The sequence below is a fragment of the Topomyia yanbarensis genome, chromosome 2 (genome assembly GCF_030247195.1).
Source record: "Topomyia yanbarensis strain Yona2022 chromosome 2, ASM3024719v1, whole genome shotgun sequence".
NCBI lineage: Eukaryota > Metazoa > Arthropoda > Insecta > Diptera > Culicidae > Topomyia > Topomyia yanbarensis.
In genome coordinates, this window is record NC_080671.1 from 287,026,777 (window position 1) to 287,046,191 (window position 19,415).

At 41.6% G+C, this 19,415-nt stretch overlaps 1 protein-coding gene across 3 annotated transcripts in view; it reads left to right on the forward strand.

The window, feature by feature from the left end:
- LOC131683228 (3-phosphoinositide-dependent protein kinase 1) overlaps positions 1 to 19,098 on the forward strand; it is a 615,616-nt gene extending 596,518 nt beyond the window's left edge. For 2 of the 3 annotated variants that reach the window (XM_058965065.1, XM_058965066.1), the window contains exon 7: positions 14,370 to 19,098. In XM_058965065.1, coding sequence (XP_058821048.1) covers positions 14,370 to 14,896 — 527 coding nt within the window. In that variant the 3' untranslated portion in view covers positions 14,897 to 19,098. The remainder of the gene's footprint in view (positions 1 to 14,369) is intronic. The other variant, XM_058965064.1, reaches the window with a different exon arrangement.
- Positions 19,099 to 19,415: the final 317 nt, after the last annotated feature.

The following is a 19,415-nucleotide window of genomic DNA, read 5'->3' on the forward strand; positions in this document are numbered from 1 at the left end:
CACCTTTAGAAAAAGTCGATGTCGAAGTAAAATTTGGAACTATGCACGCATGCACTTCAGAGATAGCGTGATATCAGGAGCTGCGATTTCATTTCAACGCTTTTTTGTGATAAGGGCGATACTCACAAATGTAAACATAAGGCTTTTTTCATACATGCGAATGATTAATAAATAACATTTTTAGGAAAATTCAGTTTTTCCACCACAATTTAGATATTTTATTAACAGAGCATTAACAATAATTCGATGGTATGTCTATGTTATGGGCTATTTTTTCGCTTTCCTATTGATTTGGTTTGAGATTTCTAGCACTGATGTTGTCCTATGCTGATTTGAGCGATTCTCTGAGTCCTGCCACTATCCCATGTAGTATGTGTTATCAAAAACATCGCGAAGCATCAAGTTCTAAATGTTCTCAAACGATATAATATCCGAAGAGAGTGATAAGAGTTATAAGAAATGTCTCATCACACTGTTAGGTGGATTAAAAGCGTTTTTTGGGATAAAACTGCTCCTAGTGCTTTATTTGAAGCATCCGTTGTTAAAATAAACGGTTCATCGAAATTTGGGAAAATAAGAACATCATTTGAAGACAAAATACACTTCAATATGTCAAAAGCTTTTGTAGCTTCATCATTAAAATTAACAGGAAAATTTCTGGATTCGTTTTTTGAAATAGGGCTATGGCCATTATCCCCTCTTAATAACATTGTAAGCGGTTTTGCAGGTTTTGCATAGTCTTTTATAAATCGTCGATAATATCCTGATAAACCTAAAAACATACGAAGTTCTTTTAAATTGGTGGGCTGAGGATAATTTTTAATTGCTTCAACTTTTTTGGGACTAATCCATTCTGGGATACAATAAATCCTAAAAATTCTACATCAGTTTTGAAGAATTGACATTTATCTGGTTGGATACGAAAATTTGATTTTCTGAGTACTTCAAAAATTGTTTTAATATTTGTAATATGTTCGTCAAGAGTTTTACCAATAATTATTATATCATCAATATATACATAACAAATTTTTCCGATGTATTCTCTGAGAACATCATCCATAACCCTTTGAAAAATACTGGGAGCATTCTTCAAACCAAATGGCAGCTAAATCGAGAGTAGTAAAATATTTATTCCTACATAGATTAGCTAAAACAGAGGAAGTATCTGGAATAGGATAACGATCACTTATTGTTTTAATGTTGAGTTTTCTAAAATCAACAAGACGAAATTTTTTTATATTTGAGACGTCCATTTTTTTGGAACTATCCAAATTGGAGAATTATAAGGTGATTTAGATGGTCTTATGATACCATCATCTAATAATTTTTTAATTTGTTTTTCGACTTCTGTCTTTAATGCTTGGTGTAGGGATAAGATTTAGAATAAATGGGATTGTCATCAATAGTTCGGATCTCAGCTTTAACTCTTGTTGTGAAGGATAATTTTTCGTCCGGTGGTTGTAACAAATCCTGAAAAATAGATATTAAGTTAATCAATTTTGTTTTTTCTGCTGGAATTAAATGTATATCTTGTATATGGATGTTGTTAACCTCTTGAAGTCGATGCTGTAATAAAAGAATAATACTATTGTTAATAATAAGCTGTTCATCTGATGTATTTATTATGGCACCTAATTCTTTTAGAGTGTCGTGCCCAATAATTGCATCAAATGTTCTGAGTTTATCCATATGGAAGAATTTAACATTTATATTAGAATATGGTTTAAATATTGGTGCTTGGGAATATTTAGAAATTTGTATATCTCTTGCAACAGATGAAACGAAGAATGGTTTTTCTACATCATGTGAGGTATTTGTAAATTTTGGATGAATGAAATTTTTGTTTGATCCTGCATCGACTAGAAATTTTAAAGGAGTTTCTTTATTACCATAATATAGAAAATATGGTAATGATGAATTTATTTTAAAAAATTCAATTCGGCTGAATTTTCATCAATTTCTGTGTTATCGTGCTCTTGATATTCAAGGCCACTGGTGTATATCTCAAAAGAAATTCCATCATTACAACTTTCTTCTGTTAAATATGGAATCTGTTCAAAATATTGATTTATATCAGGATCTGCATCGTAATTTTCATTTGTCTCTAGATGAAACTGTTTTGGCTGATGATAATTTTGAGGTCTATTTGCATAGTTAATATGGCGAGACCTAATAGACTGATCAACTTCCATCGGTTCTGGTTTTGATAAAAATGGATTTTTCTTTTGAGGTTTAGTCTGTGGAATTAAATTTGAAGGAGGTTTAAAATATTGTTGGGGAAATTGTTGAGGAAATTGTTGAGATGGTTTCGTAAACATTCGTTGAGGAAATTGTTGCGATGGTTTAAAATACGTTTGTTGAGGATTTTGTTGTCTAAACTGATATCCTTGGTTAATATTTTTTGGTGGTGCGAAAATTCTTGGAGGAATTTGCGGGGGTTTATAAAATTGATGTTGTGGATTTACTTTAGGTGGAATTTTTGGGAGACCTGATGAAAATTCATCAATATATTTTGGTTTGATCCTATTTCCTATATTCAATATTTTGGTACGTAATGCAATAAGCATACGCGTTTGCTAAAGATTCAGGATCATGATTTTTCAAAAACTCCCACGTCTCCATCGAGACCACGAATAAATGCGTCAATTGCCTTTCTATTATACATATCTAACATTGCACGTGAAGCTTATTGATGTGTATATTCAGGGCAAGTTTTGATTTGTCCAGCAATAAGAGATAAAAATTTATTAATATCATCGAAGTAAACATCTAGAGGTCTACCTCTCTGTATGCAATTCATTAGTTGGTAGTCCAAGGTGGTTAAGTCCCCTTTTTCACCGTAATACATCAAAAGGGTTTTTTTAATTAAATGCCAATTGATGTTGACATTTGAATTGACTAAAGCGTTGTTTGCCTCTCCTTTTATTTTTCTTCGAATGCATGTGCAAATAGTGTAAAATTTATTTTTTTACTCAACCGTACTTTGCTCTGAGGGTTGGTACGCTTTTACTAAATTGTCGACGTCCCTAACCCAATTGCTCAATTCATCTGATTTACCATCAAAAGTTGGTATATCTTTGATTAAATCTGGAAATCTTTCTATTACTGATGGATCGGCAATTGATCCATCAGGATTTTGGTATGTCAGAACCGGATCACTATAATCTATTTCAGCCGAAGAAGCGTTTACCTCTTCTAGCGCTGACAAACGAGCCAAAATTTCCACAATTTGTGATGAATTATTTGGCGCTGTCATATTTTTAATCTTTAAATTTTTGAAACTATCAATTAAACTTTCGACCTCAATTTTTAAAACACAAATGAATCACTTTTTCAATTTATCACTGTTCAATCACTATTCCTTATTTAATTAGTATTAAATTACTAACTAGTTAAATTTTTATTGATATACAAATTGAAAATATTGAAAGATACTTACAATATACTCTTTATCATTCTAACTTCCAACTTCTATCAGGGGAAGTGCGGTTGCTGTCCTTTATCGGGGCAATCACGTCTTGGGGTCAGGCACCGGAGTGACGTTCAATCCTTCCCGTGAAGTGACGGGATCCCTTTTTCCCGTTGTCGAGTTTTTAGCTGCCAATGGTGACTCGGGGCGTCCTTCTTCACAGCTGCAAGATGCGGTCAGATGGAACTTGTTTTCACTTTTTTTTCACTGCATTGTAACGTCGTGACTAAGAAAACTTTTCACTCTGGTCCCTATTCGGGCGCCAGTTAAATTTAAATTTTACTTAATTACAATGAATAAAAAAATATAATTTATTGGAACTATTCACTACACGTTAAAACTAAGACTGAACAATAATGTTCCCTATCGGCCTATATATAACCTCAGCCAGGCGATGTAACCAGCTGCGCCATGTGCACTTTAACTTGAATAAAATTTGATGCATTTAGATTAAATGTCAGTATAGGTAAGCCTTTCGGTAACAGTTGTTCACGTGGTCGACTTCTGTGAACACCTGTTACTGGGGGGCTAAAAAATGGTTAGTATCGGGGCTAGCTGGTAATATTGCTAGTTGTTGGTTGTTAATTGGTGGTCTTTGCGTATCGTTTGCTGTTGTTTGTGAATGGTGTGATTCGTTGGTGTAGTACATCTGGGCATTTCTGTTGTACCAGTTTGTGTTAAGGTTAGAGTTTTGATACTGGTTTTGATACTGGATTGTGTATCTGTGCCTGTTATCAAAGTTTGGTGGGTTATATCTGTTATTTGGAATTTGGTGGAAATTCCTATTGTTATTTGGAATTTGGTGGAAATTCCTATTGTTTGTAAATGAACCTCTTTGGGCAGGAGTGGGATACCTTGATTGGTATCTTCCCTGGGGGTTTTGATGGAATCTTTCGTTCCTTTGTGGTTGGTACCTGTTATTGTAATTATTTGTAGGATATCTACGTGGGAAGCGATTATTATTTTGGCTTTCCATTCGTCCAGCATGTAATATAATTGGGTTTTCGTTTTTGTTGTCGGTTTGTTCGTTTTCTACCATGAGGTTGATAGTGTTCTCGGTCTATATTTACTTTTATATATGTTTTTATATTCACGTTTTATATGGTTCTCGATTTCTTTTAATCTGTCCATAAAACTTCTATGTAGTTTGATATAATTTGAGAATAATTTGAGTATAATTTGATAATTAAATAGAATGTATTTTTATTATATCATTTTAATGTGTGTTTTGAGTAGTACATATGACAGTATTATTAAAATTTTATTGTAAAATTTTTTCACATTTTCTCTAGTTCATATAAAATTTTGTGTACGGAGTATCACTTGCAGCTTAAAAATTCCTCGCATTTACTATAATGTAGGGTGTAAATTTGGCGCTTGCTAGGGCAATTAGGAAATAGTATAATATCTAATTTGAAATTCTTTTCTTTTCCGTACTTGTTCCAGTTTTGGAATTCATTGGCCTTTTCGGCTATCTTGCTTTGCCTAGTTATTTCGTCGAAGAAGTCGACGGTGTCGTTTATCTCCTTCTCTAACTCTTCGTCTATAAACTTGTTATTTTTCTTTTCTTTTTATTTATATAGATATAGTTTTCTTGATCATTATATTCACGTACTTCACGTACTCCAAGAACTCGTCCACTAAGTCCCAAGTCTCCTGTGGGATGATGTCCATATTCCGGTCGTTGTAGATCCTTCTTGTTGTTGCTCTTGTTCGCGTTTAAAATTTTTCTTCTTTTATTTTTGTCCTTGTGGACCACTGTTCCCTTCTTCATTGTAAAAGTTTTTCCTTCATTTTTGCCTTTCTCATATAAAAGGCTATGCAATCACTGTAAAAATCGACTTTTCAACGGAGGCCCGGAGGGCCGAGTGTCATACACCATTCGATTCAGTTCGTCGAGATCGGCAAATGTCTGTGTGTGTGTGTGTGTATGTATGTATGTGTGTGTATGCGTGTGTGTGTCATTTAAACTCACACAATTTTCTCAGAGATGGCTGAACCGATTTTCGCAAACTTAGTTTCATATGATAGGTATAACGCTCCCATAAGCTGCTATTGAATTTTTAGTTGATACGACTTCCGGTTCTGGAGTTACGGGTTGAAGAGTGCGGTCACACAGCAAATTCCCATATAAACTGGTATCACCATGATGTTGAAATGATGTAAAACATATTAAAATTGATGTAACATTACTCTAGTTTGCGGGTCTGGATCACTAATGATCAATCAAAGCAGCTTTGACCACATTGGCCACCTATGACAGTTCATGACGCCCCCGGGGAACCCGCCAAGTTCCTAAGCTAATATCACACCCACTCCCCAACGAATTCTCTACCGATTTTTACAAACTTGATTTCAAATGAAGATACAGTAATACCATTAACTGCTGCTGAATTTCATTCTGTTCTAACTCTTGCTTCCGGAGTTACAGGGGTATTAGTAAGGATACACTGGAATTTCCCATATAAATCGGTACAATCGTAATACCTCAGAGGCTAAAAACTATTGAAATGGTCACCAAATTACTTCTAATCGCAGATCTAGATCACTGATTGCCAATCAAACATTCTTTGAATATATTGTCCACTATCGACGATTCCGGAAGTCCGGAATTCCGGGCATATTCCACAAATAAAGTCACATCGGTTCTTCGGTGATGACTGAACCGATTTTCTCAAACCAAGTCTCAAATGGATGGCAAAATATGCAGCTGAGTATTGCATCAGAGCCCCTCCGCCCCCCCCGCCTTGCACCTTACATCTCCCTCCTTCATCACTACCGTCCCCTTGGACCACCCTCACGCCCGCATTTCCTTCATCCACTCCGTATACCAAAATAAAATGAAGGATTTCTGACGCATCCTCCACTCCCACTCTACTAACCCCCCATTCCCTCCACTTTTAAACCCATTCCACCAACATTTCAAAATATAATCACATGAAGATAACATTGAACTCATGCTGATTAAGCTAATTAAATACTATTCTTTTGCCTTTCTCATATAGAAAGGTTACGCAATTGCTCCAAAAACCGACTTTCTAACCGAGCCCCAGAGGGCCGAGTCTCATATAACATTCGACTCAGTTCGCCGAGATCGCAAAATATCTGTGTGTATGTATGTGTGTATGTGTGTATGTATGTATGTATGTATGTATGTATGTATGTATGTATGTATGTATGTATGTATGTATGTATGTATGTATGTATGTATGTATGTATGTATGTATGTATGTATGTATGTATGTATGTATGTATGTATGTATGTATGTATGTATGTATGTATGTATGTATGTATGTATGTATGTATGTATGTATGTATGTATGTATGTATGTATGTATGTATGTATGTATGTATGTATGTATGTATGTATGTATGTATGTATGTATGTATGTATGTATGTGTGTATGTATGTATGTATGTATGTATGTATGTATGTATGTATGTATGTATGTATGTATGTATGTATGTATGTATGTATGTATGTATGTATGTATGTATGTATGTATGTATGTATGCTTTTTTTTTTTGAGGGCAGTAAAAAATTTTTCAGAAAAACCCTGAGTGAGGTAAAATGTACAAAAACCCCATTGTCAGGGAACGGGTTTGGGCTGCCATCACCCGACCCGCTAAAAACCACTGCTCTTGCCCAGAACCTGATTCTTCCCCGGCACTACCTTACGGCATTACTTCGGGGAGGGGTTTTTATTTGCATAGCACACACTCTAATTCAACTACTTACTAGTTCGTTTCTTCCGTAGGGTGACAGCCCCACTCCTCTACACACCACCAATTCTCTACCATCCACACAGACTGGCAAGCTCTGCATGGCAGTCGGAAAGCTGGCTGTGAGTCGAGGCTTAGTACTCCTCCCCTACGAGTACAGTCTGAGCGCCAACTTCTGACTGTCTAATTCACCGAGCCCTTCGGCTCGCTTATGCCGGTTAGCACCGCAAATCCCTTCTCGCACCATTCAACGCCGTTTACTCTTTGAGCACCAGACTTGTTCGCGAACTACTCGGTCTAGTCCCCGACGATGGACCTAGCCTACTCCGACGGAGAATTCCCCGGCGAGAGAAGTTCTCCCGAAACCGAGCCAACCAACCAGATGTCGAGGTCAGTTCGGAGATTCCGGTGGAGCAGAGCGTCCAGTTCGCTGATGCCCCGACGACCTGCGACTGGTGGTATTTCGTCGCGGTCTACTCAGTCTAGTCCCCGGCGGTGGATCTAGCTTACGCCGACGGAGAGTTCCCCGGCGAAGGAGGCTCCCCCGGTACCGATTCTTCTTTTGTTTTAGCACCACAATTTCATGAGCCCTTTGGCTTCCTCTCGTTCCGTTTCGCCCGATCTACTCGATCTAGTCCCCGGCGGTGGATCTAGCCTACTCAACGGGCCATACAGTAGGTGCTGAGGTCTATCCGGCGATTCCGGTTGGAGCGTAACTTCCGGTTCACCGGCGCCCCAACGACCCACTGCTAGTTCTGCGACGCGGTCTACTCGGTCCAATCCCCGGCGGTGGATATAGCCTACTCACGAGCTACCCGGAAGGATGTCGAGGTCGGTTCAGCGATTCCGGTGAAGCTTGACGTCCGGTTCCCAGGTGCCCCGACGACCCAACTCGGTGCTACATCACGCACTACTCAACTGGTCCCCGGCGGTGAGCCTAGTCTACACAGTTGGAGAGTTCCCCGGCGGCGGAATTTCTCTCGAAACCCGATTTGCGGTTTCTTGGTCTCTACGCCACTTCCTCTGCAACTCGGAGAGTATGCTCGAGACCACTCTGTTGACAGCGTCCCAGGTATGTTCGTCACGGCACATCTCTTCGACGATATTGTCCGCTGTCATACCAGGTATACCCCTACGAACTTCTTCGAATCTAGGGCATTTGAAGACCACGTGTTCCGGTGTCTCCTGCACGGTCGCACAACCCGGGCAAAGGGGTGACGAAGCATGTCCAAACCGATGCAAGTACTTCCGGAAGCATCCGTGCCCGGACAAAAACTGCGTCAAATGGAAGTTCACCTCTCCATGCTTCCTATGTACCCAGGCCGATACATTTGGGATGAGTCGGTGGGTCCACCTTCCTTTCTCCGCGTTGTCCCACTCCTGTTGCCATTTAGCCAACGAGTCCGCTCGAACCTGTCTCCTAGCGTTACGTGCATTTCTCCGCTGATAGCATTCCACGTCCTCCGCCAGGGTAATGCAGATGGGGATCATCCCGGCGATAACGCATACTGCCTCCGACGATATTGTTCTGTAGGCACTCGCGACTCGTACGGCCATCAGTCGGAATGTCCTGTTTAGCTTTTCACGGTTCCGCTTGGTTTTCAGCGCAGCACTCCAGGCAGGAACCCCATATCGGAGTAGCGATGACGAAACAGTAGATAGCAGACGTCTCGTGCTGCTTCTCGGACCGCCGACGTTTGGCATGATTCTCGCTATTGCGTTCGTTGCCTTCGCCGACTTTTCACAGGCGTAATCAACGTGGTTGCTGAAGCTCAACCGGTCGTCGATTATAACTCCCAATTGCTTCAATGCACGTTTCGATGCAATCACGTGCCCTCCGACGTCGATCTGCATCCGTTGGACCGATCTGCAGTTACTGACCAACAACACCTCCGTCTTGTGGTGAGCTATTTGCAGCTTGACCCCGTTCATCCAGCTCTCGATCGCGTCTATTGTCTCCGTCACCGACACCTCCACTTCTTCAAGTGTCTCACCCATCACCGTTAGTGACACGTCGTCCGCGAAACCTACGATTTTCACTTTCCTAGGCAGCTGCAGCGTTAACACCCCATCGTACATCCCGTTCCAAAGGGTTGGACCGAGAATGGAGCCCTAAGGAACGCCCGCTGTGACACGCAATGACTTCTGTCCTTCGCTCGTCTCGTACAGTAGCACTCTGCTCTGAAAGTAGCTCTTCATGATCTGGCACAGATAGTCGGGAACCCTCATTCTATGCAGCGCTGCAGCGATGGCTTCCCAGCTGGCACTGTTGAACGCGTTCTTCACATCTATCGTGACCACAGCGCAGTATCGATCTCCTCTTCGCTTCTGTTTAGATGACTTCTCGGCACTCTCGAGCACTATCCGAATTGCATCCACTGTCGATGCTCCTTTGCGGAAACCAAACTGCAGCTTGGACAGTCCGCGCTCACCTTCCGTGAATTTCGTCAACCTGTTAAGAATGATCCTTTCCAGGAGTTTTCCGAGTGTATCCAGCAGGCATATGGGTCTGTACGAGGTCGGGTCGCCAGGTGGCTTCCCTGGCTTCGGCAGCAACACCAGCTTCTGGACCTTCCACATTTCGGGGAAGTTGCTTTCATTTAGGAAATTCTGCATCACTATCCTGAACATGTCCGGATATGCCAGGATCGCAGCTTTCAGTACCACGTTTGGTATTCCATCCGGACCAGGGGCTTTCTTTGGTTCGATGCTTCTACTAGCTCGTCGTTAGTCACTTGCCGATCCATGTTTGTTCCTTCTTCCTCGCCGTGCGGTGACGGTGGCCATATAGTTGGATCGTGCTTCGGGAAAAGACCCTCGACGATTATCTTCAGCTTGCTCGGACACATTTCGGCTGGCGTCGTCGGACCCTTCATTTTCGCCATCACGACTCGGTATGCGTCACCCCAGGGATTGGCGTCTACTTCTCGGCATAGCTCCTTGTGGCACTCTGACTTGCTAAGTCTGATCTCCCGTTTTAGAGCGGCCCTAGCTTCCCGAAACGATGCCTTATGCTCTTCTCTATCTGGTTCCGACCTTGCTCTTTGGGCCCGCCTTCTGGCTCTGAGACAAGCAGCGCGTAACGTACTAAGCGTCTCGTTCCACCAGTAAGCTGGACGCCGTTTGTTGCGTGGTTCCAGTTTTCGCGGCATTGTGGCGTCACAAGCCGCCACAATCCTTCTTGTTAGGTCAGCCGCATCCACGTTCTCGGTCCCGCCGTTCGGCCGAAGTGCCTCAACAAAGAGGTCTTTGTTGAAGGCTTTCGTCTTCCACTTTCGTTCGCCGGTCACCCTTCTCTGTACTGCCGCGGGGTTCCGTTGGCCGATACGGTAGCGAATCTCCTGATGGTCACTATGCGTATACGTTTCGCATACTCTCCAATCCATGTTTGTCGTCAATGAGGGACTACAGAATGTGACGTCTATGATGGACTCCCTCCCGTCTCTCCGAAATGTACTAACAGAGCCTTCATTACACAATCGTACGTCTAACTTCGCTAGAGCTTCCTGCAGGATACACCCTCTTGTGTTGGTTACTCTACTGCCCTGTCGAGCGCAGCGCTAGCCTCGCGGTATGTTAATTGCACCAATCAAGTTGGTACTGAACGTCTTAGTCCACCAACCCATAAAGTGCTCAAGGGAGCATTATGTTGAGTCGAATTTCTACCAAGAAACGCATCATGATAGCCGTAATCACGCATCGTTCCTCGCGTCCCAAGATGCATAATACTGCACTTATGTTAATGATGGTCTAAACACCAAAGGGCCGAGGCATCGGGTAAACTGGTGAAGATTATAATAAGTGATTAGCTTGGCAATGACCATGAAAAAGGCGAAGGTACGACAATAGATAACCGTCGAAAGTGACGACAGCAATAATCATAAATAATCGTCAAAAAGGACGACCGCAACAAAGGGTGCGACAATAAGACAATTGTACATACCTACAGCTGCGCATGCGAAGGGTGACCAAAGAAAATAAAGATGATCTAGCGGCGGTCATAAAATAAAGTCGGTCTAAACAATGTAATGTATTCAGTTTGTTGATGAGTTAAGTTTTAATTGCATGCGCTGGAAACAACGGCGGCTGAATAAATTATGGTTTACCCGAGCTAGAAGAATTAGAAACTTGAATTGTTATCCGCCATCAAACGATCTAGCGTAGGGGTCCTAATTATCTGCCGTACCGAATGAACGGCGAAAGAGAATTAAACACACTATAGGAGTGAGCGAGAAGGGCGGATAGCTAGGACCAAACCGTAGATGAAATTTTATGTTAAGAATTTGTATATATAGTTTTAGGATTCTAAAATAAAGTCAGTCTTGTTTATGAACACAAACCGTTGTGTTGATTTTTCTTTCTTTGCGTAAGTAGTGTAGTGATTCCATAGGGCTGAACCAGTACCAAGACGTCACACCGGAGTAGAGAAGTATCCTCATTAAATAAAAAAAAAATATATTTTCTTTCTCTTTCCCTATCCAGGTACAACCCGCTAGAGAACCGTAGCTATCATAAGTCGTACTTCCGGCTTATGAATCTACTCGTTTACTCTCCGGGTAAAAGAAACTCTAAAAACAAATAATTCCTTTTTTTAACAATTTAAGGAAGCAAGTGCGAAGCTCGGTAACACGTCGTTGCTAAGCTAGAACCAAGTCGGTTCTAAATCCCAACGACATTTTGGTGGCTCCAGAGAGGAGCGGAGCACAATCTTCCTTAAAATTTATTAAAAATATTTTGAATAGTTTTCAACTATTTAAATTGATTATTGAGTTTCTTTCTCTATAATTGGAAAGATTGTTAGAGATCGATTGACAAATATTTCTAAGCAAATATGGAATTCGTGGCGAATCCCAATGGTCATTGTCGCCTTTGTACAAAGAAAGATCGAGCAATGGTTGAGATGATTACCTGCTCCGATTGTGATAGATGGTTTCATCTATCTTGCGTAAAGTTAGAAAAAAGACCCGCAATACCAGATGTTTGGTATTGTGTAAAATGCCAGCAGCGCAACCAAGAAGAGGTTAAGCTGAAGAAAGACATCGAGATGTTAAATATGGCCATCCAAGACAGCGAAATGATGATTGAGCTGATGAAGAAGAACGAGAGGAAAACATTATCCCTCGTGAACTCCCTTCTAAATAAGAATGAATAATATTGCACTTCAAGCATTAGCATTAGATGGTAGCAAATCTATGTCTGAGCTGTGGAAAATTCATGAGAGGAATTTGTTATCCATCGTGAACTCTTTTCAGAATAAGATAAGAGCAAAAGACTTGGAGATGAAAAATGTGACACTCCAAGCGCAAGATAGAAACAGTGAAGCAATGGCTGAGCTGACGCAAATACGCGAGACGTTGATGCGAACAAACGAGAGGACAGTATCACCTCTCGAACCTTCCTTTCAGAGTAGGAAGATAGTAAAAGGTTTACTTTCCACAGGGTATTTCGGAGTTACAGCAATTCCAAATTCGCCTGAATCTAAGGAGCCTAAGTGCTCAAAGAAAATAATTCGAAGTTCTCCCCAAAAGAAGGAGAGCATTTATGAAATTGGACAGCTTTGGAAAAATGATGATGTCAAATTTCCAAAGACTTATGCCTTGAACAGACTCAACATAATGAAACAAAATTTGAATGTTAACAAAAAGGAATGGGCAATGGCATCCTTCAATAACTATGAATTAAAGAGATTCATTAGAGAATTGAGTAAGGAGGAAATTGAGTATCCGTTGGAACGAGTACTTTGTATACCTCATTTTAGTAAAATTCCGCCAAAATTAAGATTAGATTTTGATGCGGCACAAAAGGTTCAAGGTATATTGTGTAACTCCAATTTGTTGTCGGGACCAGATGCTTCTCTATACGAAGTATTATTGAAGGTGGCGGTTTGTGGAGACATTAAGAAAATGTTCCACCAAGGTCATATAAAATCGGTTGATCAGCAAGCTCAACGATTTTTATGGCAGAGATGCCGAACCGACAAAGAGCGTGATGTATACGAAATGCAAGTAATGATTTTCGAGCCGCTTAGCTCGCCGTCACGCGCACAGATGGTAAATGTTCAAATAAAATCATTTGCGAAAGAAATGAAAAGGATGCTAAAATATGACATCCAAAATGATGAAGAAAGAAAGCAAATAAGGGACTATGTGTCCAAAGATGATTATTTTAAAAAAGTACATCCCATCATTGGCACAAACACTGGAGTCATGAGAGCGCGAAGTAGATTGGAATACATATATATTCTGAATACTTTTCATGTGACACTTCCAGGGATGACTCATATCCCGCTTATAAGAACTAATTTAAACGCGTTTCCGTTTGAATATAGCGGAATCGATTATTTTGGACCTTTCTATTTTCAAAAAGCTAGAAATGTCAAAGAAAATAAATGGGGAGTAATTTTCACTTGTTTAATTACTCGCGAAAAACACACCAAATTGGGAGGTAATATTAGTATCAATGCCTTTTTTGTATGTTTCAAGTTGCATAAAAGTAAAGTAACTCAGCTTTACAGCAACAACGAAACCAATTTCGTTGAGGCCGAAAGAGATTTTGAGCGGCTTCTCCAAGATCTCAATACAACAGTGAAACGAGGAGAGCCGACGGAGTTTGAAATTTCTTGGGTGTCCAACCATCCAGCAGCTTCATATTTTGGAGGCGTCTGGGAAGGGTTGAGCAAAGCTATAAAGAAAGTGCTCTGTGTCATGAAAGATAATTTGTCTAAAAGGACACCTATAAGTGAAGTGTTGCGATCAACCTTCATTCAAGCAGAGTGGTTTGTCAGTTCGCGACCACTAATCCATAAAACATTGAAGGATGTGAATGATCAATCTTTGACTTCCTTCTATGCGATTTTAGGAATGAAGGGCGTAGTTAGACAGGCTGAGATCCTAAGCAAAAGGGAAGCGTTTAGACACGCGATTGCTAAATTAGACGTAGTTTTAGACGTCGAAGGAAAGGATTTAATTCCAAAATCGGCGAAGAGTAGACAGGAATCAGAGCATGGTGTAATGCATGCATCTGAACTTGGATCCGTTGATCCTACTTTTAAAGATCACCGAAATAAAATGAAACGAGAAATTGTGAGAATTTCTCAAGCAGAGAGGAGCAAAAGTAATATATTAAATGAGGTAATTAGGCCATTCATTCGCTTTTCTCCAATTTCTATATTCACAGTTATGGTAACTGCGGCAGCAGTTCTCAGTATGGCAAATTTATTGTTGGTCAGAGTCGTCCAGGATGGAGTATTTAACGACCACATAGGAACGAGTCTGATGAAACAGGATAAATGGCGCACCAATATGAACACGATATATGCTTTATATTGCTCGCTTGTACATCCTATTGTCGAGATCGTCTCTCTAGTTTGGTGCCCGTACCAATTGACTTGGAGTCAAAGAATTGAATGTGTCCAAAAAGGATTCATCCGGATGGCATTAAGGAATCTTCCGTGGCGTGATCCGTTAAATCTTCAATCGTATCCTCACCGCTGCAAGCTTGATATGTTGAAGCACCGCCGGCAAATACAACAGGCAACGTTTGTAACAAAATTGAACAATGGAAAGATTGATTCTCCGCGTCCTTTATCACTATTGGACTTCAGAGCATCGCAAAGATTTCACCGTACCGCAGTTGGATACAACGAACCAGTATCATACATGTTCCAGCACCGGAAGTTATTCCTCTACCAGCAGTGGCTGTAGTAGCATCAACAATGGAGGTTCTCATCAACAAGAAAATTATCAGAAAATCGTGACAGAATGTGTCACGTGAAATACAAAAGGAGCTAGCAGAAGAAAAAATTGACAGATACGTTCTTTCACTGTAGATGAAGACGTTTTCGAATTTCGTGAAAATTCCTATTGATTTAAAAGAGAGATTATAAAACTTTTGCTTTTTCTATTAAGTATTAAGACATCGTCAGATGGATATGGTATGGTATCCCCAGCTGATTGACAGAGCAAGATGTAGATCAACCTGTTTTGAAATATGTAATGAGTACAGGATTGATAAGTAGCATATTTGAAGTATGTAGAGTTTATAAGAATTATATTTGAAATATTTATTAATGAATACAGGATGGTATGTTGAAGTATGTAGAATTGATAAGAATTAAATATTGAAGTATGTAAGTTAAAAAAAAAACATATTTTTCATTTATTACGAGCTTAAAAAAAAATTGTGCTGCAATCAGGGATTCCACATGTTCAGGTGAAATAACTATAGAAGAATAATTAAAATGTACGTAGAAGTCTTTAGATGGTTATGTAAAGCCTTTATATCTTGGAATATTGCTAAGAAAGTAGATTTAAACTAAAGAAATCAAAATATGCAAATACAGTAGATGTCTAGCCGCGTATGTAGGAGACTATCACAAGTCTATAGAATACAGCCATGTTTGTAAATCTGGCACCACAATTTAAAACCAGAAGTACAGTGGTTCACCTGTTTCCACTTCCGAGAAATATAGCAGATATCTCATTGTAAACAAAAACAACAAACGAGAAGTGAAAGCTCATTCTAAATAATGATAACAAATAAAACTACGATTAAAAAAAAATTTAAACAGAGAGGACGAACGCTTCAAGTATTACTACTTTAGGACAGTCGCTCGATCATCAACAGTAGTAAACCTTCAGGAAGGTTTACGGGGCCGGGAATGTCGAGCGCAGCGCTAGCCTCGCGGTATGTTAATTGCACCAATCAAGTTGGTACTGAACGTCTTAGTCCACCAACCCATAAAGTGCTCAAGGGAGCATTATGTTGAGTCGAATTTCTACCAAGAAACGCATCATGATAGCCGTAATCACGCATCGTTCCTCGCGTCCCAAGATGCATAATACTGCACTTATGTTAATGATGGTCTAAACACCAAAGGGCCGAGGCATCGGGTAAACTGGTGAAGATTATAATAAGTGATTAGCTTGGCAATGACCATGAAAAAGGCGAAGGTACGACAATAGATAACCGTCGAAAGTGACGACAGCAATAATCATAAATAATCGTCAAAAAGGACGACCGCAACAAAGGGTGCGACAATAAGACAATTGTACATACCTACAGCTGCGCATGCGAAGGGTGACCAAAGAAAACAAAGATGATCTAGCGGCGGTCATAAAATAAAGTCGGTCTAAACAATGTAATGTATTCAGTTTGTTGATGAGTCAAGTTTTAATTGCATGCGCTGGAAACAACGGCGGCTGAATAAATTATGGTTTACCCGAGCTAGAAGAATTAGAAACTTGAATTGTTATCCGCCATCAAACGATCTAGCGTAGGGGTCCTAATTATCTGCCGTACCGAATGAACGGCGAAAGAGAATTAAACACACTATAGGAGTGAGCGAGAAGGGCGGATAGCTAGGACCAAACCGTAGATGAAATTTTATGTTAAGAATTTGTATATATAGTTTTAGGATTCTAAAATAAAGTCAGTCTTGTTTATGAACACAAACCGTTGTGTTGATTTTTCTTTCTTTGCGTAAGTAGTGTAGTGATTCCATAGGGCTGAACCAGTACCAAGACGTCACACCGGAGTAGAGAAGTATCCTCATTAAATAAAAAAAAATATATTTTCTTTCTCTTTCCCTATCCAGGTACAACCCGCTAGAGAACCGTAGCTATCATAAGTCGTACTTCCGGCTTATGAATCTACTCGTTTACTCTCCGGGTAAAAGAAACTCTAAAAACAAATAATTCCTTTTTTTTAACAATTTAAGGAAGCAAGTGCGAAGCTCGGTAACACGTCGTTGCTAAGCTAGAACCAAGTCGGTTCTAAATCCCAACGACATGCCCCATTCCACAGCCCAGGCGTTGAAGTCACCACCAATGACTACCGGCTTCCGATCGATCAATTGCTCGGTTAACTGCTCCAGCATTAGGCTGAACTGCTCTACAGTCCACCTTGGGGGAGCGTAACAGCTACATACGAAGATGCCGTTGATTTTGGCTATCACGAAACCCTCATAGGAACGTTCTACCACTTCTTGGATAGGGAATCTTCCCATTACTTGTATCGCTGCGGTTCCTGATCTATCCGCCACCCAGTTACCGTTATTAGGGGGGACTTGATAAGGCTCTGCGATCAAAGCGACATCGCACATAGTTTCTGTCATAGACTGCCACAACAGTTGCTGTGCGGTATCACAGTGATTCAGGTTTATCTGGGTCATCTCCATCACCGTTGGCCTGCAGTCGCCTTCTTGTACGCTGGGCATTTAAAGCCACCCGTCTGATGGTCGTTTCCTTCCGCTGGGGTGCAAAGCAAGCACTTCGGCCTCTGCGTGCAGTCTCTCGCAAGATGGCCCGTCTCTCCGCATTTTCAGCACATCCCGGATCTGTCCGGGCCTTTGCAAGCCCCTGCTAAATGTCCAAAGCCTAAACATTTGAAGCATTTCTCTGCTTGTTTGTTTACTCGTGGGGCGGCTCTCAGTAGGCATCTCGACCATCCAACTGTAACCTTACCTACCTCCAGTGCCTTGTCTGCAGCGGTTACCGGTAAACGTATCATCGCTATCTGCGTTCCTCCGTATCCCTTCCTTAACCGGATCGTCATGTGCACCTCGCCCAGTTTGCACTGCTGCTTCATAGCATCTCTCAGCTCGTCTTCCTTCGTTATTTCGTCGAGGTCTTTGCACACGATTACCATCTCCGGGCTTAAGGCTTTAACTTCTGCCTTTCCACCCATTGATTTAGTTATAGTCTCCTGCAAGACAGAGCTACTAGTCGTAGTATTCTTCTAAAGCTCGAGGAGCATCTCATTTTTTTGGGTACGCCTGACTCTTAACACGTTTTCCCCCAAATCTTTCAGCTCCGGGTCCTCTCTGACCTTTTTGAGCAGTGCTGCGTACGTAGTCTCGTCATTTGCTTTGACGAGCACGGCTTCTCCCTTAGGCGCCTTCTGACGAGCCGAGGGTTCTGATTTCCTCTTCTGCTCCCCTTTTCGCTCCTCCTCCTTTTTTTTGCTGTTTCCCGCGTTTCTCCTTCCGACCTACAACGGTGCTCCAGCTTTCACCCTGTAAGGTGGCGTCCTTTTCTTCGGCAGCAACAGCATCCTCGAGCGTCTGCCTCTTTGACCCGCCTGGTCTTTCTTCTCCTGGTGAGGATCTTGTCCTCTTTGGAGTTATGGGAACTGGCGTGTTCTCCACTCCAATCTGCCTCTCTTTACCCTGTTTCGGAGGGGCTAGGAGGATAGTGGCCTTAGCCGACGCGGATGCTCGCTCAGCTGAATATGCCCTCTGCGTTGCCGTATCGTACTCTTTCACGGCAGACTGTAGCGCCTTCCGGATTTTGATGACCATCTCCTTAATGTCTTTGTGGACATTGTTTCTCATGTCCACGAACTTGTGGAGCTCCTCCACCAAGTGCCTCGCTACCACTACCTTTGGCGTTTGTGGGGTGTAGCTCCTTCCGCTCTGCTCCGGCTGTTTTTGTTGCTGCTGTTGCTGTTGCTTCGGCTTCCCCTCCTACTGCTCTTGCTGGGTGACTTCAGCTACTATTGGTGGTGGTGACCTCACCAACCCACCTCTGGCAAACGGATTTGCCGTGCCTGCTCCATTTATATCGGTTGCTTGTTGTTTCTCCATTTTATTTTATTGGGTCCCAACTCCGGGCCGCTATTTCCACTCGCTGCACATAGTCGCCTCTCGCGATCCCATGATTATCTATGCTGCCGAAAAGCAGCAGTGAGGTCATGCAAGGGTTGACACCATCTCTCATGGGGAGTAGTGTTCAGAGCCGGATCGGCGTAAATCGAGAATGCTTCAACCGAACCTAGTACCACCAACCAAATGATGGCGAGTTTCGAACGTACCCGGAGACCTGCCAGGGTTTTGTTGGAACGGAGGCAGCCATGCTGTTAGCCCACTCGCCATTTCAAGTCGGTGTCATCCTTCCTTACTCAGGGAGTAGAACAGCACGCCTGTCAGCCCTAAGTCGCCATCCTTTTCGTCATCCGTGTCCTGTCCGTTGCCGTTCGCCATGGCCAGTATACCATAATCAAGATGTTACTGGCGTCGATCCTGATGTGCCGGTTGGCTCTCCGGTTGGGCTAGAGTGCTTTTATTACCCAGATCTTAGATTATTGGAATCTTAGGATCTTAGCAGAAGCGGCACAGACTCGCTTCGTCGGAGCTGCTTTCGGAGTTATGGCTTTTTTTAGAGGTTCAGAAGAGCCCAATCTTAGCCCCACCATATCCTAGCAAAACTCCCCAACTCGCAGTAG